Raw genomic sequence first — 17,971 nt, 5'->3', positions numbered from 1 at the left:
AGGAGACAGGAGTGTGTTCCTTGGAGCAGGAGGCCTGAGACTGCCCTCCCTGGGGTCTGAGGGTAAGCACAGATGCACCGACCCAGCTGGGCCCTGGATGAAGATGGAGAGGACTCACCCCGTGTTTCACCGTTTTGGCAGCATGTGCAGCTTTCTTCTTCGTATCGTATGGCGTGAGGATATCGATGATGGCCATGAAATACACCTCCTTCTTGGGGGAACCTGGAGGGACAAGGAGAGCAGGGAAGAAGGAAGAGGGGGCAGGAGAAGGGCAGACAGCAGCTGGGCACTGCTACAACCCCCAGACACAAGGCTCAGCTCCATCCTTATCATGTTGGGGCTGAGAAAAGGACCAGCGGAGTCCTTTCCAGCTGTCATAGCTCTTATCTTATTGGAACTTCACAGTCACTCTGTGGGGCTGACAGGACAGTATGAATAAAGTTTGGTTCATCTCATGAACCAGAGCAGAACCACTCTTCAGTCAGCCAGGACAAGCAGGGAAGTATAGGAAAGCCTGGCAGAGAAGGAGCCCCAGGTTCAGGTGGTGACCCTGGATGGGAATCTGGAGGCAGAAAGAGGTCAAAGGCAGCAGTGAATGAGGTGGAGGTCCAGATGCCCCTAGAAGGATCTAAACAATGAGCTGAGGGGGTAGGATGAGGGCAGGGCTGTGCAGAGCAGGCGCAGGCTCTGACTTACTTTCATGGCTTTTCATGGCATAGACATCAACAGAGGGGTCGAATTCCCCAGGACCAAAGAACCGAGGAAAGCTGAGGAGGTTGCCAGGGCTGTCCGGAGGTGTGCCATAGGAGCAGAGTAGGTTGCCGCCCACCCCATCATTCTCACACTCCTCGTCCTCTGCCCGCTCCTCCACCTCCATCTCCTCCTGCTCTGCCCGGTCCACGTCGTGGATGCCCACCAGCAGGCTGTAGTCCATGATCTTCAGCTGTGCCAAGAACTAGGAAGGCCAAGGATGGAAAGACGGAAGGAAGAAGAGGTTACACAGGACATCCCAGTGACATCCAGAAAGGGGGGAAAGGGATTCCTTTCAACTCAATTCTACAAACAGTTTTGAAATTCAACAGAGAGTAAGGCATCAGAGCACCCGCCCCCGCGAGCTCTCTAAGTCTAATGGGGAAGACAGTCATTCAGCAGGGGAAAGGCAGGAGGTCGAGGCTGCAGTGAGCTGTGATCACACCACTGCACTCTAGCTGGGTAACAGAGGGAGATGGTCTCAAAAAAAAAAAAAAAAAAAAGCAAGGAGCTGTGGGAGTTTACAGTGAGGGGTGAGCAAGACCCTCCCTGAAGAAAGGAGTTGAGGCCAAGGCTGAAGGATGAAGAGGAGTCAGTGAGGCAAGTACTGCAGGTTAAAGATAGAACGAGCACTGCAGGAAGAGGGAACAGCCCATGACGGTTTGGGATCAAGAGAGGCCACGGTGGCTGGGCACGGTGGCTCATGCCTGTAATCCCAGAACTTTGGGAGGCCAATTAAGGAGGATCACTTGAGGCCAGGAGTTTGAGACCAGCCTCAGCAATGTGATGAGACCCCATCTCCACAAAAAAATTTAAAAATTGGCTGGGCGTGGCAGTGCACACCTGTAGTCCTACCTACTTGGGAGGCTCAAGTGGGAGGATCGCGTGAGCCCAGGAATTTGAGGCTGCAGTAAGCTATGACGGCACTATTGCACTCAAGCCCGGGGAACAGAGTGAGACCCTGTCTCTTGTTTTAAAAAAAGAGGCCATGGCCAAGTTTGAGGAAAGAAATAATGAAATGATATACTATGGAAGAGGATGGAGCGATGGATACGACACAACAATATATTTCAGATCAAAATTTCAACCCATTATGAGTCCTAAACCCAATGTAGTGGGCTGGAACTAGGATTTCTTTAAATTAAATGCAGTAGTCCACCCTTATCCACAATGGTTTCAGTTACCTGTGGTCAACTACAGTCCAAAAATATTAAATGGAAAATTCCAGAAGTAATTCCTAAGTTTTTAAATAGTGTACCATTCCGAGTAGCATGATAAAATCTTGCTATGTCCCATTCAGTGCTGCCCAGGATGCAGATTATCCCTTTGTGCAGTATATCCACACTGTACGCACTAACGTCCCATTAGTCTTTCAGTAGCTGTCCGTAGCTGTCTTGGTTATCAGTTCACTATAGTTGTATCACAGTGCTTGTATTCAAGTAACCCATATTTGACTTCATTATGACTCCACAGAGCAAGAGTAGTGATGTTGGCAATTCAGATATGCCAAAGAGAAGCCATAAAGTGCTTTCTTTTTTTGAGACAGAGTCTTGCTCTGTCACCAGGCTAGAGTGCACTGGTGCAATCTCGGCTCACTGCAACCTCCACCTCCCAGGTTCAAGTGATTCTCCTGTCTCAGCCTCCCAAGTAGCTGGGACTTCAGGCATGCACCACCACACTCAGCTAATTTTTGTATTTTTAGTAGAGACAGTTTCATCATGTTGGCCAGGCTGGTCTCGAGCTCCTGACCTCAAGTGATCCACCTGCCTCAGCCTCCCAAAAGTGCTGGGATTACAGGTGTGAGCCACTGCACCTGGCCAGCTTTAAGTGAAAAGGTGAAAGCTCTTGACTTAAAAAGAAAATAAATTGCATGCTGAGGTTGCTAAGATCTCCCGTAAGAACAAATCTTCTATCCGTGAAATTGTGAAGAAGGAAAAAAAATTCATGCATAGTATATACAGGGTTCAGTACTATCTGTGGCTTCAGGCATCCACTGGGGATCTTGGAACATGTCCCCTGCTAATAAGGGGGGACTACTGTATAATAAAATAGAATAGAAAATATCAGAATACATGACAGAAAATAAGGGTAGACAGTGTTTCAGTTGTGTGTATCCATTGGGTTGCAAGGTAAAATATACTTCTAACTGGCCTCAGAGACAAAGTCTGAAAAAACTATGTCACCGACTTTTCAGCCCAGGTAAAAATAGAAAAAAAAGGAAAAGGGAACACAAAACCATACAAGAATGGCAGCCAGAACCAACCAATATTCTCAACCCATTCCCTGAAGGTCAAAAGAGGCTGTGTGGTGCTGGGGGAAAGTCCTCCCCTAGCATCATGTGACTCCCCTTGCCAAGCCTTAGTTTTCTCATCTGTATAATGGGTGCTGTGAGCAGGGTGGTGGTTCAAGTCTTTTATCTAGGATTTCAAGACAACGTATGGAATGATACAGGATGGAAATGGCCAGCTAGCATTCCAGTTTAGCTAATAATGAGGGAAGAGTGCAGTCACCATCATACAGTGGTCACTAGGAGACTGTTAGACTGACCACCATGTTAGGTCCTAACAGAGAACTAGGAGGAGAATCATCATGGAAGCAGAGCAGCTCTATGCACAAGCCCAGAACACAACTAAGGACAAGGAGCCCTAAAGATGGGAGCCCAGCAGGATCTCCTTGGAAGAGGAAGGGAGGGAGGGATGCCACTCTGAGCACTTCCAGACAAAGCCTTCTCAAGGCCCAGGGAGAAGGGGCTAGGGTCCCAGGAAAAAGAAGGTCCATGCACCATGCCCTCCACCCACCTGAGAACATTTATAAAGCAACATGCATTGAAAACAAATGCACTGAGTAAACTGCATTAAATTCTTCTCAGAACCACAGTAGGGGGAGAGGGTAGAAAAGGGAGAAGGACAAAGACTCAGGACAAATAATGTCAGATGATGAAAGGCAGAATAAGGAAAGAACATAGTTGGGGGTGACTAAGGAAACGCTTCCTAGCAAAACGAAGTTTATGACACCCATGTTCACAGTAGCATTATTCCCAACAGCTACAAGGTGGAAGCAACCTAAGTGTGATGGCTAATTGTATATGCCAGCTGGACTGGGCCTGAGTGCCCAGACACTTGGTCAAGCATTATTCTGGGTGTGTCTGTGAGGGTTTCTGGGTGAAACGAGCATTGAACTGGTAGACTGAGTAAAGCAGATGGCCCTCCCCAGTGTGGATGGGCATCATCCAATCAGCAGAAGGCCTGAAGAGAAGAAAAAGGATGACCCTCCGGTGAGGAAGAGGGAACTCCTTCTGCCTGGCGGCCTGATGGCCTGTAGAATAAAACCACACCACCAGCTCTCCTGGGCCTCCGGCTTGCTGACTGCAGATCTCGTTGGTATCCATAATCCCATGAACCAATTCCTTAAAATAAATCTCTTAGGGCCGGGCGTGGTGGCTCACACCTGTAATCCCAGCACTTTGGGAGGCCGAGGCAGGCAGATCATGAGGTCAGGAGATCAAGACCATCCTGGCTAACATGGTGAAACCCCGTCTCTACTAAAAATACAAAAAAAACTAGCTGGGCATGGTGGTGGGCACCTGTAGTCCCAGCTACTCAGGAGGCTGAGGCAGGAGAATGGCGTGAACCCGGGAGGCGGAGCTTGCAGTGAACCAAGATCGCGCCACTGTACTCCAGCCTGGGTGACAGAGCAAGACTCTGTCTCAAAAAAAATAAATAAATAAAATAAAAAATAAATATCTTGGTATAAAGAGATTTACAAAACATCCTATAGGTTTTGTTTCTCTGGAGAACCCCAACTGATATAACAAGTGTCCATTAACTGATGAATAAACAAAATGTAATACATCCATACAATGGAATATTAATCAGTTTTTGTGTGTGTGTGTTTTTTTGAGATGAGGTCTCGTTCTGTCGCCCAGGCTGGAGTGCAGTGGCACGATCTCGGCTCCCTGCAAGCTCCGTCTCCCGGGTTCATGCCATTCTCCTGCCTCAGCCTCCCGAGTAGCTGGGACTACAGGCGCCCACCACCACCCCTGGCTAATTTTGTTTTTGTATTTTTAGTAGAGACGGGGTTTCACCGTGTTAGCCAGGATGGTCTCGATCTCCTGACCTCGTGATCCACCTGCCTTGGCCTCCCAAAGTGCTGGGATTACAAGCGTGAGCCACCGCGCCTAGCTTTTGTTTTGTTTTGTTATTTAAAGAGATGGGGTCTTACCCTCTAGTTCAGGCTGATGCACAGTGGCATGATCATAGCTCACCACAACCGTGAACTCCTAGGCACAAGGGATCCTCCCACCCAGCCTCCTGAATAGCTAGGACTACAGGCACATGTCACCACACCCAGCTAGTTTTTAATTTTTTGTAGAGACAGGATCTCAGTAAATTGCCCAGGTCTCCAACTTCTGGCCTCAAGCAGTCCTTCTGCCTCAGCCTCCTGAGTTGCTGGGATTACAGGTGTGAGCCACCATGCTCAGCCTTATTCAGCTTTAAAAAGAAATTCTGGCCAGGTGTGGTGGCTCACGCCTGTAATCCCAGCACTCTGGGAGGCCGAGGCAGGCAGATCACCAGGTCAGGAGATCGAAACCATCCTGTTCAACATGGTGAAACCCCGTCTCCACTAAAAAAATACAAAAATTAGCTGGGCATGGCAGCACGCGCCTGTAGTCCCAGCTACTTGGGAGGCTGAAGCAGGAGAATCACTTGAACCCGGGAGGCGGAGGTTGCAGTGAGCTGAGATCGCACCATTGCACTCCAGCCTGGCAACAGAGCGAGACTCTGTCTCAAAACAAATAAATAAATAATAAAAAGAAAAAAATTCTGACACATGATACAGTATGGATGAACCCTGAAGACATTATGCTAAGCAAAATAAGAGAGTCACAAAAGGACAACTGCTGTTTGCTTCCTTTTTTTTTTTTTATTTTTTGAGATGGAGTTTCGTTCATAACATGTTGCCCAAGCTGGAGGGTCACCGCAACCTCCGCCTCCTGGGTTCAAGCGATTCTCTTGCCTCAGCCTCCCAAGTAGCTGGGATTACAGGCGTGCACCACCATGCCTGGCTAATTTTGTATTTTCAGTAGAGACCGGGTTTCTCCATGTTGGTCAGGCTGGTCTCAAACTCCTGACCTCAGAAGATCCGCCCACCTCAGCCTCCCAAAGTGCTGGGATTACAGGCATGAGCCACCTCGCTTGGCTGTTTGCTTCCTCTTATGTGAAGTTCCTAGAGTAGTCAACTTCATAGGGGCAGAAAATTGAATACTGATTGCCAGGGGTTAGGGAGGGGGAATTGAGAATTAGTATTTAATGGGTATAGTTTCAGCTGGGAAAGATAAAAGTTCAGAGATGAATGGTAGTGCTGGTTGCATAACAATGTGAATATACTTAATGCCACTCAACTATATATCAAAATGGTTAAGGTGCGTGCCTATAGTCCCAGCTACTTGGGAGGCTGAGGTAGGAGAATCACTTGAACCCAGGAGGCGGAGGTTGCAGTGAGCCGAGATCGTGCCACTGCACTGCACTCCAGCCTGGGGACAGAACGAGAATCTCCCAAAAAAAAAAACAAAACAAACAAACAAACAAAAAAAACACCTATTATTATATGTATTTTACCACAATTTAAAAAAAATTTTTTTTCCCAAGTTTGTTTGTAGGATTTGGTTTTAACAAGCAGCCTCTCAATTTATTAAAAGAGAAGGAGACGCTGAGTTATCAAGTGGTCCAGATAACATTTTCACTATTTAGCACCTGTCCTCCCCAGATTACAAACAGAAGTTTGCTAGGTAAGTGGAGAATCAGAGCCAGAGCCAGAGAAGAACCTGATTAGTGGATTTTTGTTTTTTGAGACAGGGTCTTGCTCTGTCACCCAGGCTGGAGCACAGTGGCACGATCACAGCTCATGTTGCCTTGATCTGCCAGGCTCCAGTGATCCTCCTGCCTCACCCTTCCAAGGTGCTGGGATTACAAGAGTAAGCCACCATGCTTAGCCAACTTTTTCGGTTTTTGTTTTGAGACAGTGTCTCGCTCTGTTGCCCAGGCTGGAGTGTAGTGGTGAGACCACAGCTCACTGCAGCCTCATCTCCTGGGCTCAAACAACCCTTTCGCCTCAGCCTCCCAAGTAGCTGGGACTACAGGTGTGTGCCCCTACGCCTGGCTAAATTTTTTAATTTTTAGTAGAGATGAGGTCTTGCTATGTGGCCTAGGCTGGTATTGAACTGCTGAGCTCAAGCGATCCTCCCACCTCAGCCTCCCAAAATGTTGGGGTTACAGGACCTTAATAGCTGGGTTCCTACAGCTCTGATGGCCAGATGCCCTCTCCATTGTAGGGACAACAGCAGAAGGGAGTTTGAAAAAGGTGTTGGAATGAATTAGTGAAAAGGGAAAAGCATTCTAAACTAAATTACAAAGGTCCTACTGGCGCCAACTATGCTCCGTCAGGTGGAATGATCATTTGCACTTGCTTTAGGTGCCCATAAGTGCCCACGCTGCTCAAATCACCACCCTTTTGTCCATACTCCTGGAAAGTACTGAATTCCATTCTTCTTAAGGTTTAAGAGGCGCCTACTCTAGGTACAGAAGGAGCCTTGCAGGTGAAAATGAAGGTTAGTAAGTACCTCAACGTCCCGCTTCAGTTTCTCCAGGAAGTTCTTTTTACTCTCCTCTCCCACATGCAGCTTCTGCCCTTCATTGAGGAAGTCATTGTCTTTGAATGTTGGCAAGTCCTTGGCCTAGGAGAGCAACAGAAGTTAGGCTGGGTAAGCCTGATTAATTCACCCCAGGGACACCCAACTGTTCTGCTGGGAGCAACTATACAGAAAGGGGAAGGAGGGGTTGTCAGTGTACCGACCCTCAACCTGCTAATCAGCAGTGCAGGAGCCTCTAGTCCCAGGCTTTGGGTGGGCAGGGAGGGCAAATACATGAAAGATGAGGAATGACTAAAGGATTCTTTCCTGTTGAGCCTGGACCAGCTCAGGGCTCAGGCAGCCACTGACTGACTCAGGCTGGACTATGAGATAGAAATGTCTGCCAGCCCAGCAGGACTATGAAGAACGTAGTGAGGGCAGAGGTAAAAGACCAGAGACCAAGGTCTAGGCCTATCACAAGGACAGACAGGTGATTCATGACACACGGCATTTCATGTTGACAGATGGCATGTCTGGGAGCTGGGCTAGGGGCTGAGGTGGGCGAGGGACAGGATGGCCGACAGGAGTTGTTTCTGACTCCAAGCGACCCTTCCATTCCTGCTCAGCACCAGCATACCTTCTCCTTGTCGCTCGCTTCTCTGGCAACCGTAGAACCCTGAAAGGATAAGAGCCATCAGGGGAAGTCAAGCTGAGGCAAAGTTGACTGCATGAGCAAACATGGGAGAGCCAGCAGGTGAACTCAAGTAGGCTTGTTAGAGTCCTAGAGGGGCCAGGAGGCAGCACCTTGTTCATTTACTGTGTCAAGCCCACTTATAGAGCTCTATGTGCAAGACACTTTTTAGGTGCTCAGCAAACAGGACTGCACTGGAGAAGCTCAGTCCCTGCCCTTGAGCTACTTTCCTTCTAACAGGGGAGACAGATATTCAGCAGTGGTTCCACAAGTCATTAGTTCATTCACTACCACGGTGCTCAGTGGTACAGGGAGGAGACAGGACACTCTGAAAGCACATACCACACGGGCCCGGCCTGGGGAGGGACAGTGGCCAGGGCCTACCTACTTCCTGGAAGTAGTATTTGGGCTGAGCTCAGAAGGGTAAGGAGGAAGCAATTAGGTGGGGGAAGGAGGGGGTGGAGAGAGAGAAGGAGACTATTCCAGACAGCAGATGTGAAATCCTGGGAAGAGGAGCACAGGCACTGCAGGAACACAGAGGAAACCAGCCCAGTTGCAGCACAGAGGGAAGGGATGGCGGCATAAGGTGACAGAAGTCAGAAGCCAGGTTCAAGAACACGGAGCACCCTAGTTCACAGCCACAAGTGTGTCCTTCTCAGAGTCTAGAGATGCACTTGTGCTGGCAGTCCATGGGGGCCTGATGGATGCTAAAGTGCATGCGTCAGCACGGCCTCCCTCACTGTGCACATTCCACAGACAGGAACATCAACTGCTGCATAAATATGGCACATTTAGGGCTTAAATAATCTCCTGTTACTGTCATCTGGACTTCAAACTGCCTTTGGTCCACAAGAATCAGGCATATCCACTCCAGAGTTCCCTGTTCATGCCAACACATAGGCTCCAGCTTCCCAATTACATGGAAGTTGGAGTAGTGGCCCCTTCAGGGCTCAGATAGAGGGGAGGCACAGCTCCGGCAAACACAGAGCCCTTTACCTTGAGGTCATACTTGCGATGCACAGTGAGCCGATGGCTGAACACGTTCCTGGTAACCACCATGTAGGTTTCCACACCATCCACGGTCAGGCGGTACATGCCCAGGAACTGTGGCAAAAGCGTGTTACCATGACACTCCACTATAAACTAGAATGGAAAGGAAGAAGAGAGAGGACTAAGGAACAGGCAGTGCCAGGGATGGATGGGGCTCACCCCAGACTAAAATGCTCCCTGGCTCCCTGGGATTCTAACCTCTAGACCAGTAGTTCTCCAGCTGGGTTCTATGAAGTAATAGGGGTTTCTCAGGCTTAAAATGGGCAACAGCCACCTCCAGCCTCCTGTTGGCATGGCAGAGGGAGAGGCAAGCTGAGCAGGTGGCTCAGAGCCCCCGTGGGTTCATATTATTAGTATCTCACCTAAGATTTTGTTTAAAATAGGATTCTACCACAGGAAAATCCCTGATCCACACCTTGCATCTCTTCTGCCAGCCTGATATGGGAATGCCGCAGGGAAGAGACAGGATGCAGAGGCAGGCCAGGGATCCAGCCATCTGGGAGAAGAGAACAGCTCCATATCTAAAGCTCTTATCCATGCCATGCCCCAGGGTTTCTGCCATAACTCCTGAAAGACCAGAAACTCCCTTCGGCCCTTCTCAGGTGCCCCAGAAATGAAGACCCAAGTAGGCTGAGGACAGACACACAGATGGTGCCACGGGGCTCCCTGCCTTCCTCATGGACAGGTTCCAGATGAGTGGAGAGATGGGACGGGAAAAGAAACAAGCCTGCCGAGCTGAGGGGGCCTCTTTCAGAAGAAACGGGGCGGATGCCAGTGCGTGAACACTTTCCAACTGGGACTCAGTCAGCGATGAGCCTTCATGGCTCCTTTTTTCTTTTTTAAAGTAGGCATTTCAGCTCACAGAAATACGGTTGCAGGAGAGTCCCACTGCTTGGTGATCAGAAGCAGCTGCCATTACCAGAGAGGACCAACCCCTCCCTAAGAAGCTCCCCCAGGGCTCTCTTCTCCCTCTTCCAACCCATCCTCTGCAGCCCAGGCTTGGGACTCACCATACCTGGTGGTATTTCTTTAAGATGTTGTGCATCTCCGCCACGTCCTCGCTGGACACAGTCTTGATGACAAAGCGCCGGTCGTAGGTGGTGAGGAAACGCGTGCCACACCGGCCCTGGCTGTCACTGTTGATGGGGGCGCTGCGCGTCACTGAATTCTGATAATCGAGACAAAAGAAGGCTGGGCTTGGCAGGGGAACAGAATTCTGACTTTCGCTGTCTTCCCTCAGGGGCTGGACTGCTTGAAAGCCAACAACACTGAGATAGAGGGACTCCCAGATGGGAGTTTACCCTCCCCTTTTCTCACAGGGTGTTCACATCCCTCCCTAAGTCTTCCTCCAAAGTGACAAGAATTGTTCCTTACCACCTGCCCTTCATCCCAGTCTAGGATGGGAAGAGGACTGACTGTGAAAGTTTCCATCCTGATCCCAGATAGCTATCCTACCAACTAAAATTCTGCCTCTGATGGAGGGGGCTGAGTCTAATCTGGACTCTCACACGCACTATGACCTTGGGTGAGCCATTTAACTTCTCTACCCCTGCATTTCCTCATCAGGAACACAAAGATGCAGACTGAGCTGATTCTCCCAGTCTCTTGGGGGTAGCAAAGATGAAGCTTAGAAAATACTGTCTTCAAGGGGTCTAGCACAAAGAAGCAATGCCCATTCGTCTCTTGTCCCTGGATCTACCCTAATGCTGAAAAACCTTCCCCAAAGCAGGAAGCTGATCCTCATCTCTGAGCCTGACACCTTTCCCCTTGCCTCAACCTCCTGCTTGTCTACGCAAGGCTGGGAGGCAGTTTTGGGGAGCTTTCCTGGCTGTATCCCTGCTCCTCCTCAAGGTCCTACTCCCATTAGGATCAAAGAGCAGTAGAAGCCTTAAGAGGGAGGGTGTGGGAAGGCGTGAGTCAACCAAAGGGATATGTTCACCAAGCAGATGCCAAGGGACCTTTGGGAAGCAAGGGTGAGGGGAGATCTCACGTGTCCCTGTTCCCAAGAAAACATACATGGGGATCATGTCACAGAAATGTCTCCTCTCCAAGATGTTTCCCCATCTCTTAATGAGGATCCTGTTATTATTTTTGTAGAGACAGGGTCTCACTCTGTCACCCAAGCTGGAGTACAGTGGTGAGATCTCAGCTCACTGCAGCCTCTACCTCCTGGGCTCAAGTGATCCTCCCGCCTCAGCCTACCAAGTAGCTGGGACTACAGGTGTGCACCAACATGCCTGGCTTATTTTTGTAGCTTTTGTAGAGATGGAGTTTTGCCATGTTTCCCAGGCTGGTCTAGAACTCCTGAGATCAAGCAATCCTCCTGCCTCAGCCTCCCAAAGTGCTAGGATTACAGGTGTGAGCTACTGTGCCCAGCCTTTTTTTTTCTTTTAAAGATGGTGTTTTGCTGTCACCCAAACTGGAGTGTAGTGGTGCGATCATAGCTCACTGCAGCCTTGAACTCCTGGGCTCAAGGGATCCTCTCGCCTCGGCCTCCTGAGCAGCTGGGACTATAGGCATGCACCACCATGCCCGGCTGATCAGGATCCTACTCTTTACTTTCCCCTAATACCTCCTCAGAAAACCCTGGTGGAGAAGTGAGGACCACCTTCATGGGGAAAACTAAAGTCAGAGGTGGTAAGCAGCTCTGGGAGTTCCTCAGCAAAGGTGCTAAAGTAGCACCCCAAAAAACAGGCTGTTCCTGTTACAGAAAGGTTGAGTAGACTCTGTGACTGAGCACCTCTTCCCCCCAGCCTGGCCTTTCTACCATAAGACTTACAGGCTGCAAGCCTAGTTGGGAGGTAGAGGCAGCATCCCCTGACTCTCTAAGTGGCTGGTGGTCCAAGAATATAGGGTCCCCTCCCTGAGCACCATCCTCCCTGCCCTCATTTCAGTCTTGAGCACCGGCATGCGTCCACAAGGCTACTAGGGGCAAAATGCAGACACTGAGAGGATGTGGTTAGACAGCCCAGGGGAGGGAAAGGAACCCCTCACTTGCAACCCCTCACCAAGGAACAATGGAGGGAATCTGTCTGAGCAACTTGGGGTTGCAACAGTGGCAAGAAGTTTCCAGAAAACCTCCAGCCCCAGTCAAGTCATGATTGAGTTCAGGGTTCAATCCTAACAGCAGGCTGGAGGAACCTCCCAGTACCTCTTAGGTGTAGGCACTCCTGGGCATTCAAGCCCAAGGCATCTCCTCCTCCTCTCACAAACCCTCACCCTCTTCTTCGAGATACTTTTCTTTGCATGCAAGCCCTCCAGAGAGGAGGAGAGAGGGGAGGAGACTCCAACCCAAGGCCCATTCTGCTTCTGTGAACTACTCTATCAAAGGGGTGGGGTGGGAGGAACTACAGTGTTAGAAAAGATTTGGGCATCCATTCTAGGTTTCACTGTGCTATACACTAAGTTTCACTGTGCTATGGGGAAAAGTTTTCTCCACAGATGAATGAAAGTCAGCTATATTTCAGGCCAGGTGCGGTGGCTCACGCCTGTAATCCCAGCACTTTGGGAGGCCGAGGCAGGCAGATCACAAGGTCAGGAGTTGGAGACCAGCGTGGCCAACATAGTGAAACCCTGTCTCTACTAAAAAAAAAGAACTGCAAAAAATTAGCTGGGTGTGGTGGTGGGCGCCTGTAATCCCGCTACTCGGGAGGCTGAGGCAGGAGAATCACTTGAACCTGGGAGGCAAAGGTTGCAGTGAGCCGAGATCGCGCCATTGCATTCCAGCCTGGACGACAGGAGTGAAACTCCATCTCAAAAAAAAAAAAAAAAAAAGTCAGCTATATTTCTTACAGCTGTAAAGGTGAAGTGGAAAATTCGCCCACCTTCACCACAAGGCTGTCTGCCAAGGAAGAAGATCCAAGGAGATGTGCTAAGAGGAGAAGTGACAGAAACCATGGACTGAGTCAGATTCTAATGTCCCTGACACTGGGATTGATTCCTCCCAACAGGCCAATGGCCTCTACAACACTGTCACCCCCTGAAGGGGGCAGTTGCCCTGGCAGACCAACTCCCCACTCCCACCACCAGGATAGGGCACAAGTTTAGGAGGTGACACTCATACCTGGGAAGAGGTTACACTACCCTTGAAGTCTTCCTTTTCTAATCTATTTCATCTGCTTTAAGAGGCCTCATCTCTCGCTAACAACAATTCTCTCTCTCTTTTTTTTTTTTTTGAGACTGAGTTTCACTCTTGTCGCCCAGGCTGGAGTGCAATGGCATGATCTCAGCTCGCTGCAACCTCCGCCTCCCAGGTTCAAGCGATTCTCCTGCCTCAGCCTCCAGAGTAGCTGGGATTATAGGCGCACATCACCATGCCCATCTAATTTTGTATTTTTTAGTAGAGACAGGGTTTCACCATGTTGGCCAGGCTGGTCTCGAACTCCTGACCTCAGGTGACCTACCTGCCTTGGCCTCCCAAAGTGCTGGGATTACAGGCATAAGCCACCATTCCCCACCCAGTTCTCTTTGAAGTCAAACTACGAATGAGAAGGGTTCTTCAGCCTAGACTGGGAATGTCAGACTAAAATAAAGGTGCTTCCGCAGACCCCTCTCCCTCCTGCTGCCCTCCCTCTGAGGGAGAGGAACCTGAGTGTGTGCAGCATCCTCAGAAGCATTTCTAAGGCCCTCGCCCTGCAAGGGGCCCCCAGTGCTGGGGGAGAGACCGCCTGGGCTGGAGCAAGGCATGACAGGGAGACACAGCACAAAAACAGCCAACACGTTTTGATTCTCTACCTGTCCTGTGGCTTCCTGACCCCATTCCATTCCCTAATCCACTGATGTTGCCAGGAGCCTCCATACCTGGTAATCCTGATCATCAATTCCAAATCTCTCCCGAAGGTTTCGGAACACCATGGGGCAATACTCCTTAAACTTAAAGCGGCTGGGCAGGTTCTCCCTAGGGAAAAGCAGAGATATGTCTTTGTGAACTGCCCCTTGCTCATCTTAATTCTATTATTATTATTTTTTTTTGTAATAGAGACAGAGTCTTGCTATGTTGCCCAGACTGGTCTTGAACTCCTGGCTTCAAGCAATCCTCCCACCTCAGCCTCCCAAAGTGCTGGGATTACGGGCATGAGCCACGACACCCAGCCTCATCTATATTCTGACTTCGGAACGCTTCAAAGTGTGGTCCACAGATTGCCTGGATCTGAACATCTGCCATACTTAACATGTAGGTTTCTAGGCTCTTAGGAATTCTGGAGTTGAGTCGAAAAACAAACACTCCAGGTGATTCTGAGCATGTAAAAGTTTAAAAACTTTACATCTTGTATTCACTTTGTAAAAGTAATCCAGCAGTATAGCTGGGACTTGTGCGATTTTCTATGTGTGTGCTGCCCTTCAATAAAACATACATTAAAGAAAAAAACTCTCACCCGCTGGGCCATAAGCCTGAGTGCAGGCTCCACCTCACAAGCACTGTGCTTACTACAGTGGGAAGCTGCATGTGAACATCTGCTGTGAGGTGAAATCAGCCTGAATGCTACAAGGAAAAACCTCTCTCATCAGAGGGCCCCTCTCCTCTGGCCATATTCCTGTGTAAGCACCCTGAAGATGGTCACTTACAGGAAGCCCTGCCCTGGGCTTCCACTGGGACGTAGGAAAAGAGTGCCTGAGTTAAACAGGTCTTCAGTCAACTGAGTGGGACCACAGAGCCCTGTCTGCTGGCTGCTGGCACCAATCTCCACCCTCCCACTCCCTCATCAATACAGACTCCCAGGAGGAAAGAGAATCACCTTGAAATGATGACTCTTACCAATCCTCCATCTTTACAACAGCTATCCTGTTTAGGGACCCCCTTTCAGAAATATGTCCCAGTGACTACTCCAGGATGACAGGCTTTAAGGAAATCAAAAGGAATGTCTTCTTGGAAAGGAAGTGGCCTATCTGCCTTATCTACCCCGTCTTCTAGTAAACAGTACTAGAATCTAATAAATAGCACATACAGGGCTGGGCACGGTGGCTCCTGCCTGTAATCCCAGTACTTTGGGAGGCCGAGGCAGGTGGATCACCCTGACTGAGGTCAGGAGTTCGAGACCAGCCTGGCCAACATGGTGAAACCCCATCTCTACTAAAAATACAAAAAAATTAGCCGGGCGTGGTGGTGAGTGCCTGTAATCCCAGCTACTCGGGAGCCTGAGGCAGCAGAATCACTTGAACCCGGGAGGCAGAGGTTGCAGTGAGCCAAGATCGCGCCACTGCACTACAGCCTGGGCAACAAGAGTGAAACTCTGTCTCAAAACAACACCACCAACAACAACAAAAACACATACACAGTTGTTGGAAGGACAAAAGGAATAAAGATAGAAGAAAATAAGAGATTGGGTTCTCTGCTTTAGGCTAAGATATCAAGGAGGTAGCACCTCACCAGAGGCCATGGACCCTGAAGGGGGTAGTGGTGCAATGCCCACTTCGAGAACCCGGACCTCTGAGTCAGAACAACCTTCTTTCTTCTGGGTCAGAACAACCTTCTTTCTGGTCTCTGAGTTGAGGGCTGCCTCTCCCTCCTTAGGTGGCCACTTAACAGGTGGCAGCTATGGAGACAGACGGCTTCTAGGACAAGATGGTATTACTTACTATGGCAGAGGGAGGTCACTAAGGGATGTTCTCAAGTCAATCTTCTCCTCTGGACTAACAGTCTGGGAATGGTGGGGTGACAGAACCCAGCTAGTGAGGTGGTGGGGACTGTGAGACAATGAAGAATAGAACCAGGATTCACATGCAGAAAGGAGAAAGTGTAAGCAGCAAATAGTCCTGGGGTGGTCCACAGAGGGATGGAAAATCCAGGCCCCAAAGGGCTTAAAGCAGGCCCAAAACTGTGCCAGGTGTGGCGGCCGCTAGTGTTTCCAACAATATCTGAGACAACCTTCAGACACTGGTGCTAATCCAAGAAGCGACAGCAGACAAAAATGGGAAGTGCTACTCTGGATAGTGCCCTCGAGCCCCATGCTCCGCCTGTTGCTCATATACCAGCCAGACAGAAAAGAGCCTGGAGGCATCCCAGACCAAGAACATGCCTGGCAACCTCCTGCCTCAGACTAAGACCAAGATGGGGCCACTGCTACAGCCTCACACTGAATACCTCAGCTCCAGAGCAGCTCACTGCCACCTGAGCTGGCTCTAGATGAATCACCCTGGGCCCAGCCACATGCCCCAAGGGCCACCGGAGGTAGGCTGATAAAAGAGTGAGACGACAATACTAGGATGAGAGGCACATAACGAATGCATTTTCCTAGCCAGTTTGTCAGCTCTGAGATCCAGGTGCTGCTGTCACACCCTGCCAGGTGCTGCCTTGGCTCCCGCCATGCATGAGGCTTCAGAAGCCTCTGACTTGAGGGAAAGGACTGCCCACAAAACCTGAGTCCACTCAGTAGACAACTTACTTATTGAAGAGATGATTGTCCACCTTGATCTTGCTGTAGGCTTTGAAGTCATCTGGCATTAGCATGACAGGAACAGGGACATTGCTCAGCTCATTGATCTGAAAAGCAAGGAGAACGTAAGGCTCTCAGCCAGGAGGCCACCTGCCTCAGAGACACTAAGCTACAATGTGGATGCCACAATCTTGCTAAAAGCATGTCCAAGTTTCCCTCTCTGTCTTTTTTTGTTTTTTTTGAGACAGGGTCTCACTCTGTCACCCAGGCTGAAGTGCAGTGGCATGACAATGGCTCATTGCGGCCTTCACCTCCTGGACTCAAGCAATCTGCCCACACCAGCCCCTCAAGTAGCTGGGACTACAGGTCCACATCACCACGCCCAGCTAATTTTTTTGTATTGTGTAGAGACAAGGTCTCACTGTCCTGAGCTCAAGCAATCCTCCGGACTTGGCCTCCCAAATTATTGGGATTACAGGTGTCAGCCACCACACCTGGCCCCTCCCTGTCTTTATTTCTGTTCTTCTCTTCAAGTAAGTTCCCAACCTTGTCCTATTTTACCTATTGAAACTCTCCACCTGATAAGGACCAGCTCAAAAGGCACCTCCTCCATGAAGTTTTCCAAGATTCTCTAGACCATCAGTACCCTTTCCCATCTTGGAATTCCTGAAGTTTTCTTTGTATCTGTCTTCTGGCCATCTCACAGTCTCTCATATTGTAGTTAATGCCTATAAACCTCACCTGCTAGAGTTAAGCTAGGCAATACTATATTATTTATATTTCTTTTTCTTTTTCTTTGAGACGGAGTTTTGCTGTTGTTGCCCAGGCTGGAGTGCAATGGCATGATCTCAGCTCACTGCAATCTCCACCTCCTGGGCTCAAGCGATTCTCCTGCCTCAGCCTCCCAAGTAGCTGGGATTACAGGCATGCACCACCATGTCCAGCTAATTTTTTTTTGTATTTTTAGTAGAGACAGGGTTTCATCATGTTGGTCAGGCTGGTCTTGAACTCTTGACCTCAGGTGATCCACCTGCCCTGGCCTCCCAAAGTGTTGGGATTACAGGCGTGAGCCACCATGCTCGGCTTTAATTATATTTCTAAGCAAAGAGCATCCTACTAATCTTTGGGGCACCACAGTGCTTGGCACCATTACTAGCATATATGGCAGATACTCAATAAATATTTGTCATATGCAATAATAAATGATCAATAGATAAATGTCTCCCAACCTAAGTGGGTATTAATTAAGGCCTTTGAATATCTTCATACAAATTGTGGGTCACTCAAGAAATTAGCTCAAGGAAGAAAAAAAGCTGGATGGGTTTGTGTGGACTTGTAACTCGTATCCCCAAGGTAATAGATTAAATTTATTTATTTATTTATTTATTTATTTATTTATAGACAGAGTCTCACTGTGTCGCCCAGGCTGGAGTGCAGTGGTGCGATCTCGGCTCACTGCAAACTCCGCCTCCTGGGTTC

General features: G+C 49.3%; 1 protein-coding gene across 3 annotated transcripts in view; it reads right to left on the bottom strand.

Moving 5' to 3' along the window:
- PIP4K2B (phosphatidylinositol-5-phosphate 4-kinase type 2 beta) overlaps positions 1 to 17,971 on the bottom strand; it is a 35,992-nt gene that overhangs the window by 4,633 nt on the left and 13,388 nt on the right. For all 3 annotated transcript variants that reach the window (XM_001172842.8, XM_009432310.5, XM_063798635.1), the window contains 8 exons: positions 16,502 to 16,599; positions 13,920 to 14,016; positions 10,135 to 10,287; positions 9,066 to 9,212; positions 8,016 to 8,054; positions 7,370 to 7,483; positions 697 to 955; positions 119 to 222 (listed from right to left, as the gene is read on the bottom strand). In XM_001172842.8, the coding sequence (XP_001172842.1) occupies positions 119 to 222; positions 697 to 955; positions 7,370 to 7,483; positions 8,016 to 8,054; positions 9,066 to 9,212; positions 10,135 to 10,287; positions 13,920 to 14,016; positions 16,502 to 16,599 (1,011 nt within the window). The remainder of the gene's footprint in view (positions 1 to 118; positions 223 to 696; positions 956 to 7,369; positions 7,484 to 8,015; positions 8,055 to 9,065; positions 9,213 to 10,134; positions 10,288 to 13,919; positions 14,017 to 16,501; positions 16,600 to 17,971) is intronic.

The sequence above is a fragment of the Pan troglodytes genome, chromosome 19, assembly GCF_028858775.2.
Source record: "Pan troglodytes isolate AG18354 chromosome 19, NHGRI_mPanTro3-v2.0_pri, whole genome shotgun sequence".
In the NCBI taxonomy this organism is placed as follows: Eukaryota; Metazoa; Chordata; class Mammalia; order Primates; family Hominidae; genus Pan; species Pan troglodytes.
Note: the sequence above shows the minus strand (reverse complement) of the source record. Positions and strands in the feature narration are given on the sequence as shown.